This window comes from Patella vulgata, chromosome 7, assembly GCF_932274485.2.
Source record: "Patella vulgata chromosome 7, xgPatVulg1.2, whole genome shotgun sequence".
Classification (NCBI taxonomy): Eukaryota; Metazoa; Mollusca; class Gastropoda; family Patellidae; genus Patella; species Patella vulgata.
In genome coordinates, this window is record NC_065885.2 from 25,229,633 (window position 1) to 25,251,506 (window position 21,874).

General features: G+C 32.7%; 2 protein-coding genes and 1 long non-coding RNA gene across 3 annotated transcripts; 1 reads left to right on the forward strand and 2 right to left on the reverse strand.

The window, feature by feature from the left end:
- Positions 1 to 10: 10 nt before the first annotated feature.
- Positions 11 to 9,192, reverse strand: LOC126828579 (uncharacterized). Its single transcript, XR_007683154.1, has 9 exons — positions 9,072 to 9,192; positions 6,581 to 6,630; positions 6,213 to 6,291; positions 5,459 to 5,551; positions 4,665 to 4,787; positions 3,761 to 3,805; positions 2,580 to 2,678; positions 526 to 607; positions 11 to 151 (listed from the first exon to the last, which is right to left on the reverse strand). It is a non-coding gene; the product is annotated as an uncharacterized LOC126828579 (long non-coding RNA).
- A 1,371-nt stretch (positions 9,193 to 10,563) lies between these two features.
- LOC126828578 (peptidyl-prolyl cis-trans isomerase-like 1) lies at positions 10,564 to 13,991 on the reverse strand. Its single transcript, XM_050558431.1, has 4 exons — positions 13,843 to 13,991; positions 12,587 to 12,741; positions 12,378 to 12,446; positions 10,564 to 11,021 (listed from the first exon to the last, which is right to left on the reverse strand). Exons 1-4 carry the CDS (start codon positions 13,911 to 13,913, stop codon positions 10,798 to 10,800), a joined length of 519 nt encoding a protein of 172 aa, XP_050414388.1. The 5' UTR covers positions 13,914 to 13,991; the 3' UTR covers positions 10,564 to 10,797.
- A 21-nt stretch (positions 13,992 to 14,012) lies between these two features.
- LOC126828577 (phosducin-like protein) lies at positions 14,013 to 21,800 on the forward strand. Its single transcript, XM_050558430.2, has 8 exons — positions 14,013 to 14,101; positions 15,820 to 15,995; positions 16,524 to 16,649; positions 16,961 to 17,088; positions 19,015 to 19,117; positions 19,488 to 19,601; positions 19,896 to 20,020; positions 21,107 to 21,800. Exons 2-8 carry the CDS (start codon positions 15,822 to 15,824, stop codon positions 21,231 to 21,233), a joined length of 897 nt encoding a protein of 298 aa, XP_050414387.1. The 5' UTR covers positions 14,013 to 14,101; positions 15,820 to 15,821; the 3' UTR covers positions 21,234 to 21,800.
- The last annotated feature ends 74 nt before the right edge of the window (positions 21,801 to 21,874 follow it).

Genomic DNA, 21,874 nt, shown 5'->3' on the forward strand with positions numbered 1-21,874 from the left:
TTCTCCTTCAGCGTTAATTTCTTCTTCAGCGTTAATTTCTTCAATTTCTTCAGCGTTAATTTCTTCAATTTCTTCAGCGTTCATTTCTTCTTCAGCGTTAATTTCTTCAATTTCTTCAGCGTTAATTTCATCACTTGGTGTAAGCTTATTTCTAAAAAAAATGAAAAAAGTTAGTTCAGATTTACTTCGCTTTAATGTAACCTCAATGGCATTTGAATCTAGTGTATTAATTATTATAATAGGGGCAGCCAATAAATTAGCTACTATGGTAGGTACAGGTAAGTAGAATATATAGGAGTGTGTCTGGAGCAAAAAAAGATATCCCATGGTTGTGGATAAAAGAAATGCTAGGTTAGTTCTGAGTTCATGAACTCTCATCAGTATATAATATTTTGATGTCATAACAAAAATATCCCTCTTTTCTACCCTATATTTCAGCAGTGGGCAAAGCTTAATTTGTCATTAAATTCTTCAGCCCGTTGTCAGTCAAAGGTCATCTGGTGATAACACAAAAATCATACAAACCTATTTGGTTTAATATTAAAATATTCCTGTGCTGATTTGATTAATTTAACCAATTGTTCCTTTTTTGCCCGTGGTTGTCCTCCTGTAAATATATATAAATTTACAAAATGTTCAAACATAAATAAATGTTTTCAAATCTCAATTAAGGGGCAAAGGGTTTTGTATGAATAGTGCAGGATTTGAATAATTCATGAGAATAAAACATCTATGTTTAAGTATCTTCATCTAAATTCATGTTACACTGTACTTCTGGAATGAGTTAACATCAAATTTTAAAGACACAGTAATATTAAGATGTGGAGGAATGCGGAAAAGTGTATTAGCACTGCAATTTCCAACACAATTTCTCTAGCTAAAGCTCAATTATAACATGCTTAAACGAAAAGAAGTGCTTTTCAAATAGTCAACCTTTTAAATGCTTCCAAGATGATCAACAGTATTTACTTCAACGTCTGTAAATTCATTTAAGAATTGAATGCTGTATTATATGGTTTATGGATATATAACATCACTTGGTCGCGAGGTTAAATTCAATAAACTCTCAAAATTCCAAACAAGTATGTGTACTTAAAAGCATTGATGTATTTAAACTAAGATTGTTTTCTAGTCAATATGCCTACTTATTATCATAATATTATTGATGTGGATTGGAAAGTGTTAGGACTGAGCTGTATGGTAATCATACTGGACAAAATACCTCTGACGTCACCACTGTGGTTCAGGGGCTGATATCTACAATTGCAACAGAGCAGGGATGCTATTTCGCCTGTATATGCCGGACATGTCCTATACTAGTTGGCAAACATCCGACTGGGAATATGTCCAATTGGACATCAAGATATGGTTAATAATATTCAAAATTCCAAAAAATATTGACTGTACTGAGGGTATAATTATTACTAATCTTGTTACTAATGTTGATTATCGGGTAACCCAACAAAAAAAATTGACCCGAAATCTTAAAAGGGTTACGTGTCCGGATAAGCAGTTTTGATGTTCACATTCAAACGACTATATATATTGGCGATTATTTTTCAGACTCTGTGCAAATCCAGATAGTCCCTTTAAGTGTGCGAATTCTCCTTCTATCTCTGATAAGGACGAGAAAGCGGAGGCCAGGGTGAAATGGCCAAAACTGACGATTCTTATTTTTAAATTTGTTGGCTTGATAGCGAACACTGAAATCTTGTCGGGGCGTCGTGTTTTATATTATTATAACAGATTTCTCATGTTATACCAATGGACTTAAATGTGAGTGTCTGGACAAAGTTCCACCTTTGCAAAGTTTCACCATAGAAATGATAAGTTAGGTCTATGTGGTTGTCTCAAAATGACCGAGTTAATCTGTCGACGAAACGTTTAACTCAATCATATTTCATTTTAAAAAAAAATGAGAGGACCATTAAGTAAGATTATAGTAACGGAGCTAGGAAACGGGGGGGCTTTGGACACATGCACATAGTCTAGGGTCGTTTGAATTCATCAATGTATTATTCTCCACATCTACACTTAATTTGGTAGACACAGCCTTTCAGGAATGTAGGGTTTGTGAGATTTGACTTTCCATTAACATGTACTAACACTTTAGCTGATGCATCTTTGTGGAATTTGTTTTGTATTTCTGCTTATGTTTTAAATAACCTTAAATAACCTTCAGAGTATTGGACTTCGCTGTTCACTCATTTAACATAGTAGAAATTGTGTACACAATGTTAATAATAAATTTATAGGGTCTAACATTGATAGTTTTTGAGACATTGACTGCTATTTTTTGATTGGTCAACTTTGACCTTTGACCCCGCCCCAAACATTTTCCCCAAGCGATCATGATGGGTCATTTTTTTCTGGAGTACCTACGGATCCCACCTTTCATTTGAGACCAAGTTTGCTTTGATGGGACTTTTTTCCAGGAAATAATCTAAATCCGGCAGGCTATACTTGTTAATTTCAGTAGTATTGAAATAAAAACTCTTTAAATAGTTTTCTATTTACACTGATAACCCAGTATTTTATAGATTCTATCTTTGTACTAACTGATTACAAAATTAACATACCTTTTGGGTGATTTAAAGAACAGAATGGGACATCAGTGATCCCCCACCATACTGGACAATTACTATCCTTATCAAAAAAATTTCTTCTTTGTTCTTTAGCTAAAAGATTCATAAATAGATATGTAAATTTGATTTCAAATAACACAAAGAAATAAAAATTCTTGATGGCAGACACCCACCCTTAAAACAATTAACACTGTTAATATATGGAATCATTTGATATCTAGTTTTATTTACATGCATCATCATTTTAAAACTCTCTCTAAACAGCTAAAAGAATCTCATTTTGAATAGTGGTCTGGAAATATTGTGAATTTTGACCAATTTCAGACAAACTAGGGTTATAACTCTGAAAACAGTAATAATTTGTGAAAACTATATTAATTAAAGGGGTCACACTGGTTATGAATTAATCAATATCTGAAAGTTTACTATTTTCAGCAGGACATTACTTATATGGACACCACAAACTGTAAATGTGGATGCATAATAAAAAGAACACCCATCAAAGAAATGATATGACGATTAACATCATGATGATTTTATTGTTTATTTTGGAAATCTTTACTCATCCACTTAAGGATTGAACTGTTACCAGATGGTGTTTATAGGCAATATGAATACCATCTGGGTGACAGGAAACTGGGTGACAGGTAAATAGAATGAAGTTTGCTAGGACTTCAGGATTATTTACCTGTCACCCAGATGGTATTCATACTGCCTATAACCACCATTTGGTAAAAGTTCAATGCTTATATTTATATTTCTCTTTTTCGGACTCATTTATTCTGTTATTATTATTCTATTTTAAATGAAAACATTCAAATTTCCCTCTGTAACCTTATTACGTCATCGTGATACATAATATAGTGTGTGGAAAAAGGAGAGAAAACCCCCCCCATAAATAATCAATGGACATAATATTTTATGTATCAATACTTTTTTGTATCAATTTAATTTAATAAAAGTTTGTCCAGTATATATTTTAATAATTTTAAAAGTAGTTCTGGAATGATGTGCATGTATTCTTACATCTGATCAGCTGACCAAATAGTATTCATAGCCTATATGAATACCATCTGGATTTACTGGTGTTAAATAGTGATATGAAATGCCAAATGTTAATATATACATATGGATATAATACAGCACTATATAATGCATATGACTGAGTAACTCACCATGTCAGTGATCCAGTACAATCCAACATCAACATCAACAATAAACTTTAAAGTAAAAACAAACTTTGTTTAAAAAAGATAACTCGTCATATTTAACATAAATCAAAGAATAACAACTGAAAATAAAAAATGTCAGTACTTGAACTTGAAACTTTGTTTCTCCTTCAAAACAGTCATTTAGGGCAGCATGCATATAGGGTACTTAACAATTAAAGATGCATTATGTAAGATGTAGACAAGGAGCTGACTATTCGTGCTATAATAGTTTAAAAATAGATAATGTAAAATGAAAATATTGAAAATTTCAGTCAAATTACTTTATTCTGGACGCAGTTATGAGCGGTTTGAAATTTTGACAAGAAATAGTGTAGTCTCGATTGCCAAAGCACTATATTTCCAAGATAATAAACTAAGTCTCGATTATCCACCAACTAACTGATAAGTGATTTAATTATTGAGTGGGCACGATGTTCTAATCTACTTAAAATCAGAGCCATCGGAAGATCTAGAGAGTTGATTATGGGCTTGTTATGTGAATAAATGTCTAAATAATAATTTATGTAACATTTGAAGCCAGAAATAAGATTTAATTCTTACATAATGCATCTTTAATAATAGAATATAATGTATGAGTCTATAAATATTGTTTGTTGAATGCTTCTCTTAGGGAGATAATAAACTAAGAACCATTTATTTTAGCTATAGTTTAAGTGTGTACACTATTATTCACACAAAGCTTTCATAAAGTAGTTTTTTAATCTTAACTATTTAATTAACATGTATGCACTTAACATGAATCTTATTCTAATAAAATATTGTTTAAATCAACATTATAAACTCATTTTTTTTTCAATAACAAAAGAAAAAACTGAAAGCAGGAAAAGTACAATTACAAATGACTTACTAGTAATGGCATCTGATTTTAAAAGTAAAGATGTGATGACCGATCGCATCTCATGCACATCCATCTCAGTCGCAGTTTTATTTAGATAGGTTGATACAGTTGTTTTCGGCATATAACTAGGCTCTGAAATATCAATTCAATTGGGACTGCAAAAAATTTAATAAGGATACCTGGATAAGGACAGAACTGATTACTTACTAATATCTAAATAACATTACTGTAATTTTAACAAATTCTAGTGGGCATGTTACCCATGCTGTAGTGATCAGAATTCGGCTAAATGTACTTTACAGCTACAGTACAACTGTTTACCTTGCAATCCCAAGATGATAATCAAAGTAAGAAAAAAATTAATAGAAATCTTGTGAATGTGATACAAAGTTCTCAAAGTAAGTCTTTAAAACGTGGTGAGATTGTTAATTGGGTCATATGGAAAAGCCATATTTAAATTATAGGATCATAAAGTTTGAAAGTTATTTTTCCCTTTCTACTTTTAAAGCTCAGTACAGCGTTTATTCAAAAAACTTTTAATAACCTACTCTGTGGAATTTGGGTGTGTTTGCTGTTTGTGGGCGTATAAGGGGCCTGAGAAGCCCGTTAATATTCTAACATCGCTAATGTTTTTCATGTCTCAGTAACTTCAGGCTTCAAAACCTGCCAAAGACGTCAATCTCTCAATTTACAGAAAACTCAGTAACACAGCCAGGCTATGGTATCAGATGAATACAGTAATATCTTGGCACATGTTGAGGATGCATAAAAGCATGATATTGAATAAATAATTTTATACAAACCATCACCAAAAAATTGTTGACTGTTTACTGCTTCTCGGTACAGCTCTACAACTTTCTCATTTTCATAAAATTTGCTCATCATTTTTGAGCTGCCTTCAAAAGAAAATAAATAATACTTGTCTAATTTCATGTAAATTATTAATCAATATTTAATTAAAAGACAGTTATTGCAGCTCATTGAACAAATTTGTAAGAGTAAGCTTACCAATCGTTTTTTTTTTCTGATCATACGTCATAATAGTCATTCAATCATTTCCATATCATTGACTGGGTAAGATAGGCGCTGGCTCGCTAACCAGGAGGTCCCATGTTCGATCCCGGTGATTGGCAGAGAAAGTTCCCCGGCATTTTCCAGCATTGTTTCTAGCAGAATGTACTTGTTTGGATGGGAAAAAAACGAAGGTCCTGTGTACACCTTGGCGTGCACGTAAAAGAACCTACGACAGTTGGAGTTCAATTGCTCTTCGGGGAAAATTTCCCTCATAGCACCCCGGATGTCCGTCTTTATTAGCTCGGTAAGAGCAGAAAAGTAGGACGTTAAAAACCCCATTTCATTCAGTGATTCATTCCTTATCATTTCATAAATATTGATGCAGCATTATTAGGTTCAGAGCAATGTTCTTGGTACTTTATCTGATGTGATCCTTATAATGGTGATTCACTAGAAACATGTACATGTTATTGAATCTGACACATAACTCATTTCGAAACAAAGAGTGAAAACAAATCTAAAGGAAGAAATTGAAATACATACCACAGCCAACATAATTGTTGTTTACCATGCCAATGCAAATGACATTGGCCGTTGGATTCTTGTCGTTGTATTTCTTAATCTACAAAATATGCTCAGAGTAATTAGAATTTCAATTAAACCAATAGTGCTAAAGACTGTTATAATTATATTTGAAAAACATGGTAGGTGTTGGTAATTGACCAGAAATATTAAATTTGTGGCAAAATTGACACTTGTTCCATTAGTTTTTGAGACCATTCTGCCCCCATTTAAATGAAATAATTGTGGGGTCCGCTGCACTTGGCTTGGGCATAAGGCATTGATGCCTATTCTCTGGTTCCTGACTCTGCAGACTATTGTCATGGGTGAATAATCAAATGTATATTAACCTTTAATTTCAAGGCTTTCCAAGCCTTAACAGATGACATCTTTTAATTAACTGAAAGATAAAATGTTTTAAAATGAAATAAACATGAAAATGGATTACATCTTATCATTATAAGGTCCGTGTCAGATGGGACTATCAAATGGTATAATAGCTCAATATATGGTCTTTTTTTTCAAAGTTTAGGGTGAGTGAAAATAACTATGCATACAATTATAGGCAACAGGGTCCACACCAAATTTATACGTGAGTCTAAATCCTTATGATGAGCCAAAATCTAAAAAAAAAATCTAAAAAGAATTGATATGTAGAGCATTTACAAGATTTGTGGAGTGACGGAGGACGAACAGACGACTTACCACAGGGGTGATGACAATATATTCCCATGTGAAATGTGAGCATATAAAATGTATGGCAAGGTAGAGAAAACAGCAAATTTTAAGAAAAAGTTGGTATAGGGAGGGGAAGGTTGTCTTGACAGGGAAAAGTAGAAAAGGTAAGACCTCTTTAACCCTGTAAAACAATTAAAGCCCATTCAAAACTGCTACAGAGAACATCAAGATATTACATGGAATCATTATGGGCTTTGTACTAAAAAATTAAAACAGTTGAAGAGACCATCAACCTATCATATCTCCCAAGTAATAATTTAAACAGTTGATGAAACCATGTGCAATGTGCAATATGGTCTCCTGCATATGGTCTCATATATTAAAACAGTTGATAGGACCATTAAGGAACAATATGGTCTCCTGTATATGGTCTCATGCATCAAAACTGTTAAAGAGACCAGTAAGATATCACATGGTGTTGGGACCATCAGTGAACAATATGGTCTCATGTATCAAAACTGTTAAAGACCAGTAAAATATCATATGGTGTTATGTAATTAAAACAGTTGATGGGGCCATGAGTGAACAATATGGTCTCATGTATCAAAACTGTTAAAGAGACGAGTACGATATATTGTGTTATGTAATTAAAATAGTTGATGGGACCATCAATGAACTATATGGTCTCATGTTATGTAATTAAAACAGTTGATGTGACATGGTCTCATGTATCGTATCAAATCTGCAATATGATCTCATGTATAGGGTCTCTATTAGAACAGTTGATGGGACCATTAAGGAACAATATGATCTACTGTATATGGTCTCATGTATCAAAACTGTTAAAGACCAGTTAGATATTATATTGTGTTATGTAATTAAAACGGGTGATGAGACCATAAAGGTACAATACATGTATACACGTCTGAATAAAACTGTTAAAGAGACCATCATGTTATCATGTGGTCGTATGTATTAAAACTATTAAAAAGACCATCAAGGTACATTATGGTCTCTTGTGTTATAGGATATGGTCTCATGTAATTAAAACTGTTAAAGAGACCATCATGTTATCATGTGGTCGTATGTTAAAAGGTATCTTCTCATGTATTAAAACTATTAAAAAGACAATCAAGGTACATTATGGTCTCTTGTGTTATAGGATATGGTCTCATGTAATTAAAACTGTTAAAGAGACCATCATGTTATCATGTGGTCGTATGTTAAAGGGTATGGTCTCATGTATTAAAACTATTAAAAGGACCATCAAGGTACATTATGGTCTCTTGTGTTATAGGATATGGTCTCATGTAATTAAAACTGTTAAAGAGACCATCATGTTATCATGTGGTCGTATGTTAAAGGGTATGGTCTCATGTATTAAAACTATTAAAAGGACCATCAAGGTACATTATGGTCTCTTGTGTTATAGGATATGGTCTCATGTAATTAAAACTGTTAAAGAGACCACCAAGTTATCATGTGGTCGTATGTTAAAGGGTATGGTCTCATGTATTAAAACTATTAAAAGGACCATCAAGGTACATTATGGTCTCTTGTGTTATAGGATATAGTCTCATGTAATTAAAACTGTTAAAGAGACCATCATGTTATCATGTGGTCGTATGTTAAAGGGTATGGTCTCATGTATTAAAACTATTAAAAAGACCATCAAGGTACATTATGGTCTCTTGTGTTATAGGATATGGTCTCATGTAATTAAAACTGTTAAAGAGACCATCATGTTATCATGTGGTCGTATGTTAAAGAGTATGGTCTCATGTATTAAAACTATTAAAAAGACCAACCTAGGTACATTATCATTATGGGCTCAAGTGTTATAGGAAAAGGACCCATGTACATTAAAACTGTTCAAGATATCATCAAGGTCTTATGTTATAGGATGTGGTCTCATGTATTAACACTGAAAGATCTGCAAGGTATTATAATAAAAATTTTCATGCCTGTAAATACAATCTATACTTTTATGTTCTAACATACGTTTATAGGCTTTACCACCATTATGTCTAACTTATAAGTTATAATTGTAGGCTATCCCATTCCCTGTACACTGTGTAACATATTACTTTTTAGTTGGAGATTTGAGTTCCAGCACGAGCGATTTGTTATTTCAAAATAAGCCAGTAATGTAAAGTCACTCACTGGTTTCACCCTGTTCATTCAGAATAATTAAATATCAGTGCCTTCTTTTCTCGTTGATGTTTAACGTCGGATAAATAGTAAAATATCTCAAATAATACTTATTTATTTATGTTTTGAAATAACCCGCGAGGATCCGCAGATATAACTACTTCTCACATCCGATTGGTTAAAAAGCATAAACCCCGCCCCTAAAGCATAAACCCCGCCCCTTTTCGTCCCTATCGGACCATGGTCTCTGGGCTATTTTCCATCCAGTTTAATACCTCGCAGTAGTAATGCCTTGGCAGCCATTGCTGGATTCAGACTAGTAATTAAATTATCTCCCCATTGACTTCAATGTTAAATCCGTGTCATTTGATCGCCTGTAACATTTATTTTGGTACATTCCGAACACTTAATCTTTACAACCACAATGATATACATATGTTAAAATTATCTGATAAAAATTTGGAAGTGGGTTGACCATCCTGATTTTTTTTTATATAGCCAGGTTAAAGAATCCAAATGCTGTGATGTCATTTTTGTAGGTGATCTCCCTTTTATCTGTCTTGTTTACCTCCTGAACTATACGCCTCAGTATCATGTAAATTCAACAAAACCTGGCAAAAATTGTAAATTCAAACATTCTTCTTTTGATTCCATATCAAAAAGTCAACAATCCTCTTCGTTGGATTAAGTCTGAATTTATGATGAAACGTAGCCAGGATAATGCCATCATAACTTATAATTTTCATATTAATGCTTTTTATTTTTCATTTTACAATCAACTCCTCAATAATATCAAATTAAATTCAAATCGAAAAATGGTTGGTAAATCAATTTTGTAAATACACTTTATTTATAAATGTTATTTGAAATATAAATGAAATAACAACATATTTAATTTATTCAAATCAATAATGATGAAAATGAATGAAACTGACTCTGATGGTCCATGATAAGAACATGAAATGAAATGCATGTCTTATAAATGCCACACATTAATTCATTTAAGATATGTGTCAAGCAAATTTCAGTCATCTGTAAGTCCCACAAAACTGATTTTTATATACCTGTAAATGTATATTGTATAATAAGCCCACAATAAATTAAACAAGGTAATTATTACACACACACACAGTGTCAGTCAACCATTATATCTGTCGTTGCAATATCAGTGTGTGCATTACTCATTGCCTAAAAAAGCCAGAGCTGATTCATTTATCATATTGAAGGTGTACTACATAAATGCACCTACATCAAACTTTGTAGTTTGTATACCGAGCTTCTCTTGATGATCTTGTAAGATATAATGTTTTAAGAAACACTTATCTCTTTCTAAATACTATTTAATATATTTTCCAATTGATGGTTAATCATTTAGGATAACCACTATTGAGGAAATACATCTTTTACTCTTGTGTAAATTGAAGTTCCATGTAAATACCCCCATCTCCCCTTAATAGTATTTGTTACATTAAAGTATTTGGAAAATGTAGGAAAACAAAATCGAAAAATTTCTAAATAATATTTCTTTTGAATAGTTGTTTGTATGTTGCTTTTCACATGTAAATGATAACTATTTAGCAGTAGTTATTTGTAGTCATATGCCTCTGAAATGTTAATCAGTTTCTTTGTGGATATCTTTTCTTTAAAAAGACTTATTTTTCACATATTTAAAAACACATCTTTTTTATCCACTACTGTTCATAGATATTGATTATTCACTATTTTTTATCGAGATCAATCAGGATGGTGTGATATAAGCTTTAGATATTTTTATATCATCCAGTGGTTTATCGTTTTGATCAACTTCTACCATACCAATTCTCTGTACAACTAGCATTCCGCTACAAATACGACCAAATACGGTATGTTTATTGTCCAACCACTGCGTAGGACCTAGCGTAATAAAAAACTGACTTCCATTTGAATCAGGTCCACTATTAGCCATTGATAATATGCCAGCTCCTGAAAAAAACAAGAATAGAATAACTTATTGAATAATATAAAGAATACAAATAGCAGATTGATAAATGACAAAAGATCAACATAATCATCACCCACCCAACCCACCCAATGTAATTTCATTGTTGAAGCCAAAGAAGCTGTAATCTTGTAAAATAATCATTCTTATGAATGGAACAGGATCAAAATATTTTGAACTCGGAGCAATTTCAGAATTCGTCCACTAAGTTTTACTACCTGGTCTGTAATTAGGGGCTAAGTGAGGGGATGCAATGACGGGCTTCACGCCATGGTGTTGAGTTTTTGCGCCCCCTTCGCAAATGGCAAAAATCATGCAGTTTCAATGCGGTTTTCAACATTATAATCATAATGCTTAACCAGTATCAAACATATACCATGGGTCAGATATGCTACAAATCGACTCTAGCATGTTCCACACAGCCCAATGTGTCATTCGTTCACAATTTCCTGTGAACATTCTACAGGTCAATGTTCTGCCAGATTTTGGGAGGGGATTGTTCATAGTAAAAGCCTATTAATGCAATAAATAACAGACTTCTTGATGAAATTTGTTTATGTGGTTTAGTGCTTTAAAAGTATGAGAATGTGATAAATCACAAAACACTAGGTACATGTTTACAGGTGGAAATTTTCAAAATTTAATTAGATTATTTAAAACTTTCTCAGTGAGTAGAGCTAGCCTGGATGACTTTCCCACTGGCGGGCCATTAGGCAACTTGACAAGCCCCATTAAGTTTTTGAAACTGGTGCCTGATCTTTTTGACATGTGTCAATAAAGTATGTTTAAATCTGTGTTGTATTATTGTAAAATTGGTGATTCTACATAGATTAATAAATTACATGTTCAAAATTCAGCAGCTCGACTCCTCACTAAAACTAGAAAACATCAACACATATCCCCAGTCTTGCAATCCTTACATTGGCTCCCAATTCAGCAAAGAATTAAGATCAAGTTACTCCTCTTCGTCTTCAAAGCGTTAAACGGCCAAGCTCCATCTTATATAAAAAGTCTTGTAGAACCCTATACCACCAGCAGAAATCTCCGTTCTCAGAAAAAACATCTTCTAAAATCTCAAGCTATTAACTTATAACTTCGTAAACGTGCCTTTTCTTATGCTGGACCTTTTTTTTTATGGAATAGACTACCACAGTCAATGAAACAATTATCGTCTGTGGGCCATTTTAAATCTCAACTCAAAACATTCTTGTTTCAAAACCCCGATCGGTAAATAATCAGTGAATATAACAACCAACAACGCCTTAAAAACTGTTTTTCAGTATTAACACGCTTTATAAATGACGATATTATTATTATTATTTTTAGAGATAGGATATTACCTGTATGTTTGAGATCTCTGTTTATTTCATCATCAAAATATTTACCATAAATAGATGCTCCACCTCTACCTAGCAAAATAAATAAAATTCCAAACAGATTAACTGAGATTCAAAACAGTTATTATTTTCAAAGTAATCCATGGACATATTCAATACCAACATTTACATTGTAAACATAGTGCCAATACTAGAAAAAATTTATGTAATACCTGTGCCAGTTGGATCACCACCTTGAATAACAAAATCACGAACTATTCTGTGAAATTTCACACCATCATAGTAACCTCTTCTGCACAGTTCAGCAAAATTACGACATGTGTTCGGAGCATGTTTCCAGTACAACTCTACCACCATTTTACCCATCCTAAAAAAAAAAAGAATCTGCTTAGTAATATGTTAATTACCTCTAGGTCATCCAGTACAAAATGGGAACTAGGATGACCTAGAAAAATAGAATTGTAGAAGGAAAAAGATTTAAAAGAGTGTAATGCTTAAATGTAAACCACAAGTTTGGAAAACAACTGTTTGTTGTTAGCGTGTGAAGAGATAGGCTAGTGGTCATAGTGCATGCACTGTGCAGTGTAGCATACATGTCATAATGCTACAAATTCCTATCACTATGTGATGACTGTATTATTTATATATGTAATGAAATTTGTAGCCTCCATGTATCAAATGAAAGAACTAATGCAGTTTCAACTAGGGCTCAAGAATTAACAAGTATATTTGTTAAACCTGGTTTTCAGGAAATTTCTGAGAATGATTTTTGTTTCACAGTTTTTCCGGTTTTTGAGAACAGACATACAGATAGACAAAAAACTATAAAGCAAGAGGTTGATTTTGATAAGTAATGCAAGCAAGCAATCAACAAAAGGACAAAAGATATAAAAATTATAAAGTTGTGCCTTTCAAGAATTTTAATCGATCATACTTTGTTCTTATATTCTCCCTTGGCCTACAACAACTGTAAATATTCCAACTGAAAGTGTGGGGGGTTTTTTTCCTCAGGAAAATGAGATCCCATCGTGGCATTCATGATAGTATTTAGAGTGACTTATTCTTCGTGTGCCACCATATTTTGGTACCAAAGTTTTGGGCAGTAGGTTACTGAATACCCTCTCTGCCTCGACAGAAGTTGCCTGGCAACTCTTAGGGCACTGTACTAAAAGTTCATGGCGGGAGTTCTTGTTGTTGTTTTTTTTGCTTCATCATGTTCATTCATAATTCATATGATTTGAAGTATTTTATTTAAATTTATAGTCAAGCATTTCAAAACCTGTCACTCAAGGAGTAATCATAATTAATAGTGATAAACTTTATGTTTGATCCGCCTGTAATGTGCCTAAGATATCCTGGTTGTTTTGGGGTTTTTTTTCTGGCGAATTGCTTCTTTACTGTCTTTAGCTTTGATTGACTGAGTATATAAGTGCCTACTGGCTAAAACTTAAAGATAATTAATACTGACGTTGTTTCTATTGTGACTTGATCTGGCTGCCATGATTTACTGGGGATCCCAGAACCAGATGTTAATGCCATATTTAATAATAATACTATTAACCAAAACTGTTTTTAAATCAGTTGCGAAAATACAACACGCTTCTATTTAAAGGGGCATCACTCTCAATTCCCGAAAATGTTCAAGGGGAATAACTCTCGTGTATTTTTTTTTTAATGAAAATCTGAAATTCTGAAATTTCAAAGCAGCAATCAAAACTTCATATTTAGTGAGTATTCTTAGTCTTAGGATAAGCTGAATTGTTTGACTGAATATGAGAAGGGCTGACTGGCGTTACTGAGAATTTCCAGTCGCTTTGAAGCAGTAATCGTGAATCATAACTCAATTTGGCTTTCCTTCTTTTGTTCGTTCATAATCAATTACTATTACTATTACTAATGAATCACGGTGTCGTGTCTACAAAAATACCCCCCCCCCCCTAAAAAAAGAAGAAAACCAACATTAATTAGCGCCTTACTTATTAAGGTAAAAAAATAAAGGGAATTAATAAGCTTCGATGTACATTTGTTGGGACAAGCTTGCATCTGTTCACTCCTAATGCTAATGAATCACAGTGCCGTGTCTACAACCAACCCCCCCCCCCCCAAAAAAAAAAAAAAAAAACCCCAAAAAACAAAACAAACCAACAATATTAATTAACGCCTTTCTTATTTCGGTAAAAAATAAATGGAATTTACAAGTTTCGATGTACATTTGTTGGGACAAGCTTCCATAGGATATGAGCTGCAAGAAGTACAAAGTACAAGTACTGAAGTAGGGGCCTACAAATAAAGTTTAAAATAAAGCATTTAAAAAGATAAATTGATGATGATTAGGGTAGTTTTTCATGATCTACCGTTTTTCGTTACATCCCTTTATTTCTTTAGGTAACTTTTGCCTAATTAGAATATCACCCCAAAAAAATATTTGCAAGTAAAATATCTTTTTCTATTCTTTGCTTTTGGTACAATGGATACATCATGATCGTTATGGAATTGTCATATCTTGCCCACATTAATCTCCAATGGAGTTAGTCATTAGCTAGTCATTAATCAATCTAATTAAATCAGTACCCTACCGTATCACTGTATGTTTGTTTGAACTTGTTTAGGTATCAGTAGTGAGTTTATCTACAGGTAGAGAATAGATAGTTGCTGATAATTTAATAGCAAACTGTGACAAGGAAGGAGCTAGGGTACTGCAGTATGTACATCATAGCATAATTTAAAGAGGCCACCCCAAAGTCATAGATCGTCATTTGAGATGTTATGAATCCCCAGAAAACTACAATGTTGTGAAGGTTGATTTGGGTATCAGAAATGGTTCAGTTTCATTCAGTGTTATCATTATAGATTGAAAATAGATCAAAACAAGCCAGCGCCACCTACAGTTGCTAAAATCATTTGATGGACCTCTTTTTAATCCAGTTTATATTTTTGATATTTTGCATTTGTTTTCCAAATTAAATGTTATATAATCAGTTTGAGTACATTTGAGCTTCTATAAGCCCTGATAATTTAAATATTATCTAAAAAATGCAGTTCGATGATCAGCAACATTAATTGTGTAAAATTGGACTCTTAACGTGAAGAAATAGCCCATTACTGATTGCTTAATGTGGTTGTTTAACCCACTTATCTTATTTTATTATGACTGACTTGATAACCATGATGATCAATTATCACTATTAATTTGACAAATATTTAGACATTGTTATCCAGGCATTTATATAGCCTGGAATGAGGACTTCAGGCCAACCCTACCTGGAAACTGAAAAATTGAATTGTATTTCTTCAAAAGAGTATCAACAGAGCCTTACATGTATCTTCCATAAGCTTACTGAATTAACCAGTTTTATTCACTATTAACAAAAATGTGCATCCAATTACATAGTAAGATTGCATTTATTTTATTTACTTAATATATTGCTTATTTTGTTTTTTGTAGAAATGGCTCTCTCATTAGATGACAAGTTATTAGGGGAGAAAACTCACTATTATTGTAGTAGTGATGATGAAGATGGTTCAGACAGAGAAGAAAGTCAATCAGCTAAAGCAAGTCAGATATGTAAAATGCCAGAAATTAAACCCCCAGATACAACATATAAAGGTTATTGTACAAATGTAAGTAGGTTATATTTACAACATCCTATGAGCTATTATGTCTCGGGGGGGGGGGGGGGCCAAATGGTCTAAAGTCTGTCAATGTTTCATGTGGCATGGTTTTGATTTCTAGCTTGTACGTCACATGGTGTAGGGTTGCCCTCACCAGGTCCTCTAATATCCTCCCATAGTTAAAGACCCCTACTCACTACCATATTATTTAAATGAAATTGAACCACATTTTAGACCTGAGGAGTTTGTGTAGAGTGTTTGTTAAACTCTCTCTCTCTTTCTCTCTCTCTCTCTCTCTGTTGTCTGAAGTAACATACAATTCTTATGGATGACATACATATTTTGTTATCCTTGGCTTGCTTACTTTATTGTTAGCATATTTATATGTGTTCAGAAGAACTATACTTTCAGATAAATTTAAGTTGACAGTTGAATAGTTTGATAGCATTATTATTATTGGATTATATGCAAGACATTTTTTCTGAACAGGGATATGCGTCAATGTGAAACCCTTTAAATACTACTTAATTATTTCAGACTGGGCCTAAAGGTGTTGTGACCGACTGGAGAGAATTTAAACGACTGGAAACAGAGAAAAGAATAGAACAGGAAAAAGAAAAGCAAGCTTTAGCCACAAAGTTGACGCTTACTTGTAGATCTCATGTATGTATTTGTTCACCTTCCAGTATATAGACCTGATCATGCTCTATCTGCACGTCATTACCAGCCATTTTTTACTTTGTCAAATTATCTTTGGTATAAATATGTAATTGGTTATATCAGTGATTATGTGAGAATAGAATGAAATCACTGTCACTTTTTAGTTCTACCAAAATAGTATTTGACATTTCAGAACTAAGATAAGTTTTGTAATGCCAGACTTTGGCATTTATTTGACAGACAACTATGGTACTCTTTAATTCCCACCATCCTTTAAAATGGTTTTACATTTTTTAAAAAAAATTTTTATTTAGCTGGATGATGAAATAGAGAAACAAAAAGATGATGATTTTTTACAAGAATTAGAAGAACTGGAAGATGATTTCCTTAAAGAGTACAGATTAAAACGTTTAGAAGAAATGAGAAAAGTTTTAGAAGATGTGTTAGTTTTTCTTTTTCCATATTTTAAAGATACATTATGGGAGATTTTTATAAGAGAGTTGGCCATTCTTGCTATAACAGTTCAAAAGTAGATGATGAAAGAAGAATATATTGAAAAATTCAGTCAAATTACTTTATTCTGAACATAGTTATCATCGTTGTAATATTTGCCTAGAAATGCTAGTGAAATGTGCCTTCACCGTGGCTGATCGTTTGATTGACAGGCGTTAACTCCACCTACATATCTCGATTATCAAGTAAAGTTTTCAATGGCATACCGAAACGCTTTATAGCGGCCTCGCTAAGTACACTCTATCATTTAGCCTCGATCTAACTGACGTATTTTCATCAGGTTATCCCTTATTTGATTTAATCAATTAGTGAAATCCTATTTAAATCCGAGCTGTAGCCGAGCCATCCGTGGGTCTACAGAGTTGATTTTGGTCTTGTTGTTTAAATAAAGATCTAATTTATAATTTCTATAACATCTGAAGCCTAAATTAAGACTTGCAATAATCAGATTTAGCTCTTGCATAATGCATGTTTCAGTAAATTGGATGCTTCAGTCTGAATATTAAGGACATGGTCCTATAGTAACAGAACAGCCCATGAAAACAAATGAATAATGAGAGCTATTAAGGGGGGAACTTATGTTGCTCTTGTGATCCAATGTGACTGTGTGCTATTGGGTTTGATACAATTTTGTGGAACCGAGAGTTGCAGCGACTGTAAAAAAAAGCCAGTTGCAGTTAGTTTCCTCGATATAGCAGCGCTATAAGTGGTTTTGCAACTGAAAACAACTAGTCTTGAGGGAATGTTTAGACATTCAGTGTATTTCATAGTTTTCATCAGGTCTTCATTATGTGATTGGTGTACTTAAAAATGGTCAGCGATGCTATCAACGAGTGTTTGATAGCTCTTTGGTGAGAAAGACCCTTTATGACACGTCAAGAAATTTATTGCTAATCTTAGACAATAGCGTCGCCATTTTGTGCTGATCACATGGCCGTCAGTTGCATACTATCAAAGTCTGTGATTCAAGGTTACATAGGGGGTTCAACTTTTCCAGTTGCACACAATCACTAGTCTTGAGGGAATGTTTAGACATTCAGTGTATTTCATAGTTTTCATCAGGTCTTCATTATGTGATTGGTGTACTTAAAAATGGTCAGCGATGCTATCAACGAGTGTTTGATAGCTCTTTGGTGAGAAAGACCCTTTATGACACGTCAAGAAATTTATTGCTAATCTTAGACAATAGCGTCGCCATTTTGTGCTGATCACATGGCCGTCAGTTGCATACTATCAAAGTCTGTGATTCAAGGTTACATAGGGGGTTCAACTTTTCCAGTTGCACACAATCACATGATCGCTAGGGAGATATAAGCTCTGCTTTATGCACTAAGCCAGTTATACTTTCTCTTTATCTTGATACCAATTCTTATTTAACATGGTTAAAAGTTATTGTTTTGTACTTTTTATCCATGGCCATTTGTTATAGCTGTCCTTCTAGATGGTCTGAATAAACATTGCACTTAAGTGATATCAGTATCATAACAAATGACATTGTAGATGTTTATTATTTTACAATATTCTACTGACAAGACCATAATCAACTCTCGAAGCCTTTGGATGGCTCTGATTTCAAGTAGATTAGAACGGTTCAGCCATTTAATGATTTAATTTAAAAATGGAGAAGCGAAACTAAGAATCGGAATAACCAGCTCAGTGGTTATGATAATAAACAATCAATGAACACATTTTGTCTAAACTACAAACGGTGATTACTTTGCTCAGAATAAAGTAATTTGAATGAAATTTTCAATATATTCATTTTGCATTATCTATTTTTAAACTATTATAGCAAGAACGGCCAGCTCTTTATCTAAATCTTACATAATGTATGCTTAATATTATGCTTTTTCAGACCAAAGTTTGGGAAAGTTTATTCACTGACATCAGATAGTTTTATAGATGCTGTAGATAAAGAGAAACCACAAGTTACTGTTATAGTTCATTTATATGAAGATGTAAGTACCTTTATAAAGTATTTCTATGAAGATGTAAGTTCATTTGTAAGATGTTTATATGAAGATGTAAGTGTATTTATAAGATATTTATAGGAAGATGTAAGTACATTAATAAGGTGTTTACACTCAGATCTGCTGTATATGTAATTTATTTTACAGCTCAGCCAAAGATCAGAATTTTTTTCATGAATTTCATAAAGTTGTGTCCTTAAATTTAAATCAGATTGACCTTATATCAAATATGCAAAATAATGGTTTTCAGGAATACTTGAAATGGAGATATTTAAATTTTATTAGTACCATTCAAATATATTCTGCAATCTTAATATTTGTCAAGTGTGATTTTTAGTGACATTATTTGTTTTATCAGAATATATCAGCATGTGAAGCTATGAACGGGTCATTACTGTGTTTAGCTCAAGAATATCCAACAGTTAAATTCTGTAAATTAAAGGCATCGGAAGCCAGACTTAGTTATAAATTTGTAAGTACAGTATTTGTATCAGTATATATAAGACATTTAAGAAATTACAATATTGTAATCTCACTGCACATTCATGTATTGAAAATTCTATAAACGGTTTTATATTAAAAATAAAGTTATTTTATGGTGATAATTGCCAAAGTACAGTAGTAATCATATTTTTATTTCATATTAGTAATGTTGGTATAATTTCACCATGATTCACTTTTAAATAAGTTTTTCTTAATTTAACAACTTCTAAAGTCAGTCATATTAAATTATTTATCATATATCCTATTTTGTTTATTTTTATAGAGTGAATTAGGAGTACCAGCTTTATTAATTTATAAAAACCACGAACTAATTGGTAATCTTATTAAGTTGTCCAATCATCTAGGTGATGATTTTTACGCTGTAGATGTTGAAAGTTATTTACTAGAGTAAGTATAAATAAATTGCATGTGAGAGTATATTGTGGTCAATCAGTCCACCTGTGTATATTCACTATTTTGTCAAATAACACTCTACCACCCACATGGAAATGTGATCGTATATTGCCGTCGCCCAATCTGTGTGAAATTTATATGCATTATTTAAATTGGTGAAATGAAGAAACCTGTTGAATTTCAGCAATTCACGTTTATTACTTCTAGAGATATGGCCCATGTTTTACTTTGTTGAAGTTATCATCCGAGGACGTATTAAATTTCAGGGCGACATTGATTTTATGTAGGGTTATTGCCCCTGTCTAATATTTCCTGGTCAGTTTTAATACGCCCACCCGGTTAGCCCTCTTCATCCGAGAAAGTTCCTCTGGATTTTCCGACATGGTTTTCCCTTGTTAGTGGTGCAGGATAGAGGATCTGACATGGAACAGTATCTAGTCCTTGGGATGGGACATAAAATTAGGTCCTGTGTACACATTGGCATGCACATCAAAGTACCCTTGACAGTTGGAATTAAAAATAAGAGTAGGCTGTAGTGGTGCTGCCCATGCAAAATTACCCTCATTGAACACTTTATGCTGTATGCCCATCTTCATTAGCCCAGACGTTCAACCCCATTTTCTTTCATTTATTTTGTCTTTGAGATTATTTAATTTTTTTTCAAACTTTCTGGGATTGTTTGACTAGTCAAAGGGAGCAACCCCATCAAAATTCAGAGTCAATTTCCTGCAAGGTGTCAATATCCTTGAACTTGAATAATATATACTACCTTTCAAAAAGCTGCTATTTGTTTGTTGCCTGACAATGCTATATTTCATTTAAGCTCTGACACATATTTTAAGAATATACATATATGATCAAGACCAAATGTATATGCTTGTCACCAGGAAAGATTTTCTCACTAGCTGCAGCCTACATTTATAAGAATCAGAATGAGTATAAATAGTGAGACCATTGTGTAATTCACTGTGAAAAATTCTAAATTGCCAAAAGGTCCAAATGTTAACTCAGAGATATAGAGTATTTCAAAAGGCTTTGATCACGTCTAGTATTGTAATTTATTTGTTATCTGTATTATAGATATGGTTTTCTACCTGATAAAGATCTAATAGTACCAATAATACGTGACAAACAAACTGGTGAAATTAGAAGTGTTTTACCAGGTGATCATCAAGAGGATAGTGGTAGTGATTTCGATATTGATTGATAGGTCAATCAGAATTTTATAAAAAGTGACATTCAAATTAAACTTAAAGATCTGGTTACAGTGTATACCGATAATATTTTTCTTCTGATTCATTCTAATCACACAATATTAAATTGAGAAAACCTTTCATATATTTTTGAAATAACTTTTTTCATGATCAAAGTTCACTTTAAGTATTTACAGTTGGACCAAATAAGAATAAATTGTGCATGTATACTGCCTTGTTATCTTAAGATTTTTATATTGTGCAATAAATGTACATACATGTATATATAAATATTATATTATCTTCTAATATAATAAGTACAGTGTAGTATTTAGATTCTTGAAAATAAATTTTACAGTATGTAGAAATGCTAGAGACACATTAACTAAATTGTAACCATAGTATATTGTAAGTGTCAGCTTTTTTTTTCTATCTAGATCTACATTCATGTTGTGTATTAAATAGATATTCACAAACGATTCAAGCATTAATTTAAACAGATTGTATAAGAAGTAAAAGTCTAGCTATGCTATTTATTTAATTAGGTTGGATAGTCAGGGAAGGACCATGATTGATTGAAAGTCTTCTGTGTCATTTATGCCAATAAAAATTATTTTCACTGACCCAACAATGTCTAATTCAAAAGTGCATGTAA

Excerpts from the sequence above, each read along its gene's own strand:
- LOC126828577 (XM_050558430.2), top strand. The coding sequence starts at position 15,822 with ATGGCTCTCTCATTAGATGACAAGTTATTAGGGGAGAAAACTCACTAT. Across the intron at positions 19,118-19,487 it reads TAGTTCATTTATATGAAGAT|AATATATCAGCATGTGAAGC; the intron begins GTAAGTACCTTT and ends TTGTTTTATCAG. Across the intron at positions 19,602-19,895 it reads CCAGACTTAGTTATAAATTT|AGTGAATTAGGAGTACCAGC; the intron begins GTAAGTACAGTA and ends TTATTTTTATAG.
- LOC126828578 (XM_050558431.1), bottom strand. The coding sequence starts at position 13,913 with ATGGCATTAACATCTGGTTCTGGGATCCCCAGTAAATCATGGCAGCCA. Across the intron at positions 12,742-13,842 it reads CAAGTCACAATAGAAACAAC|GATGGGTAAAATGGTGGTAG; the intron begins GTCAGTATTAAT and ends TTTTTTTTTTAG. Across the intron at positions 12,447-12,586 it reads TGGTGATCCAACTGGCACAG|GTAGAGGTGGAGCATCTATT; the intron begins GTATTACATAAA and ends TTATTTTGCTAG.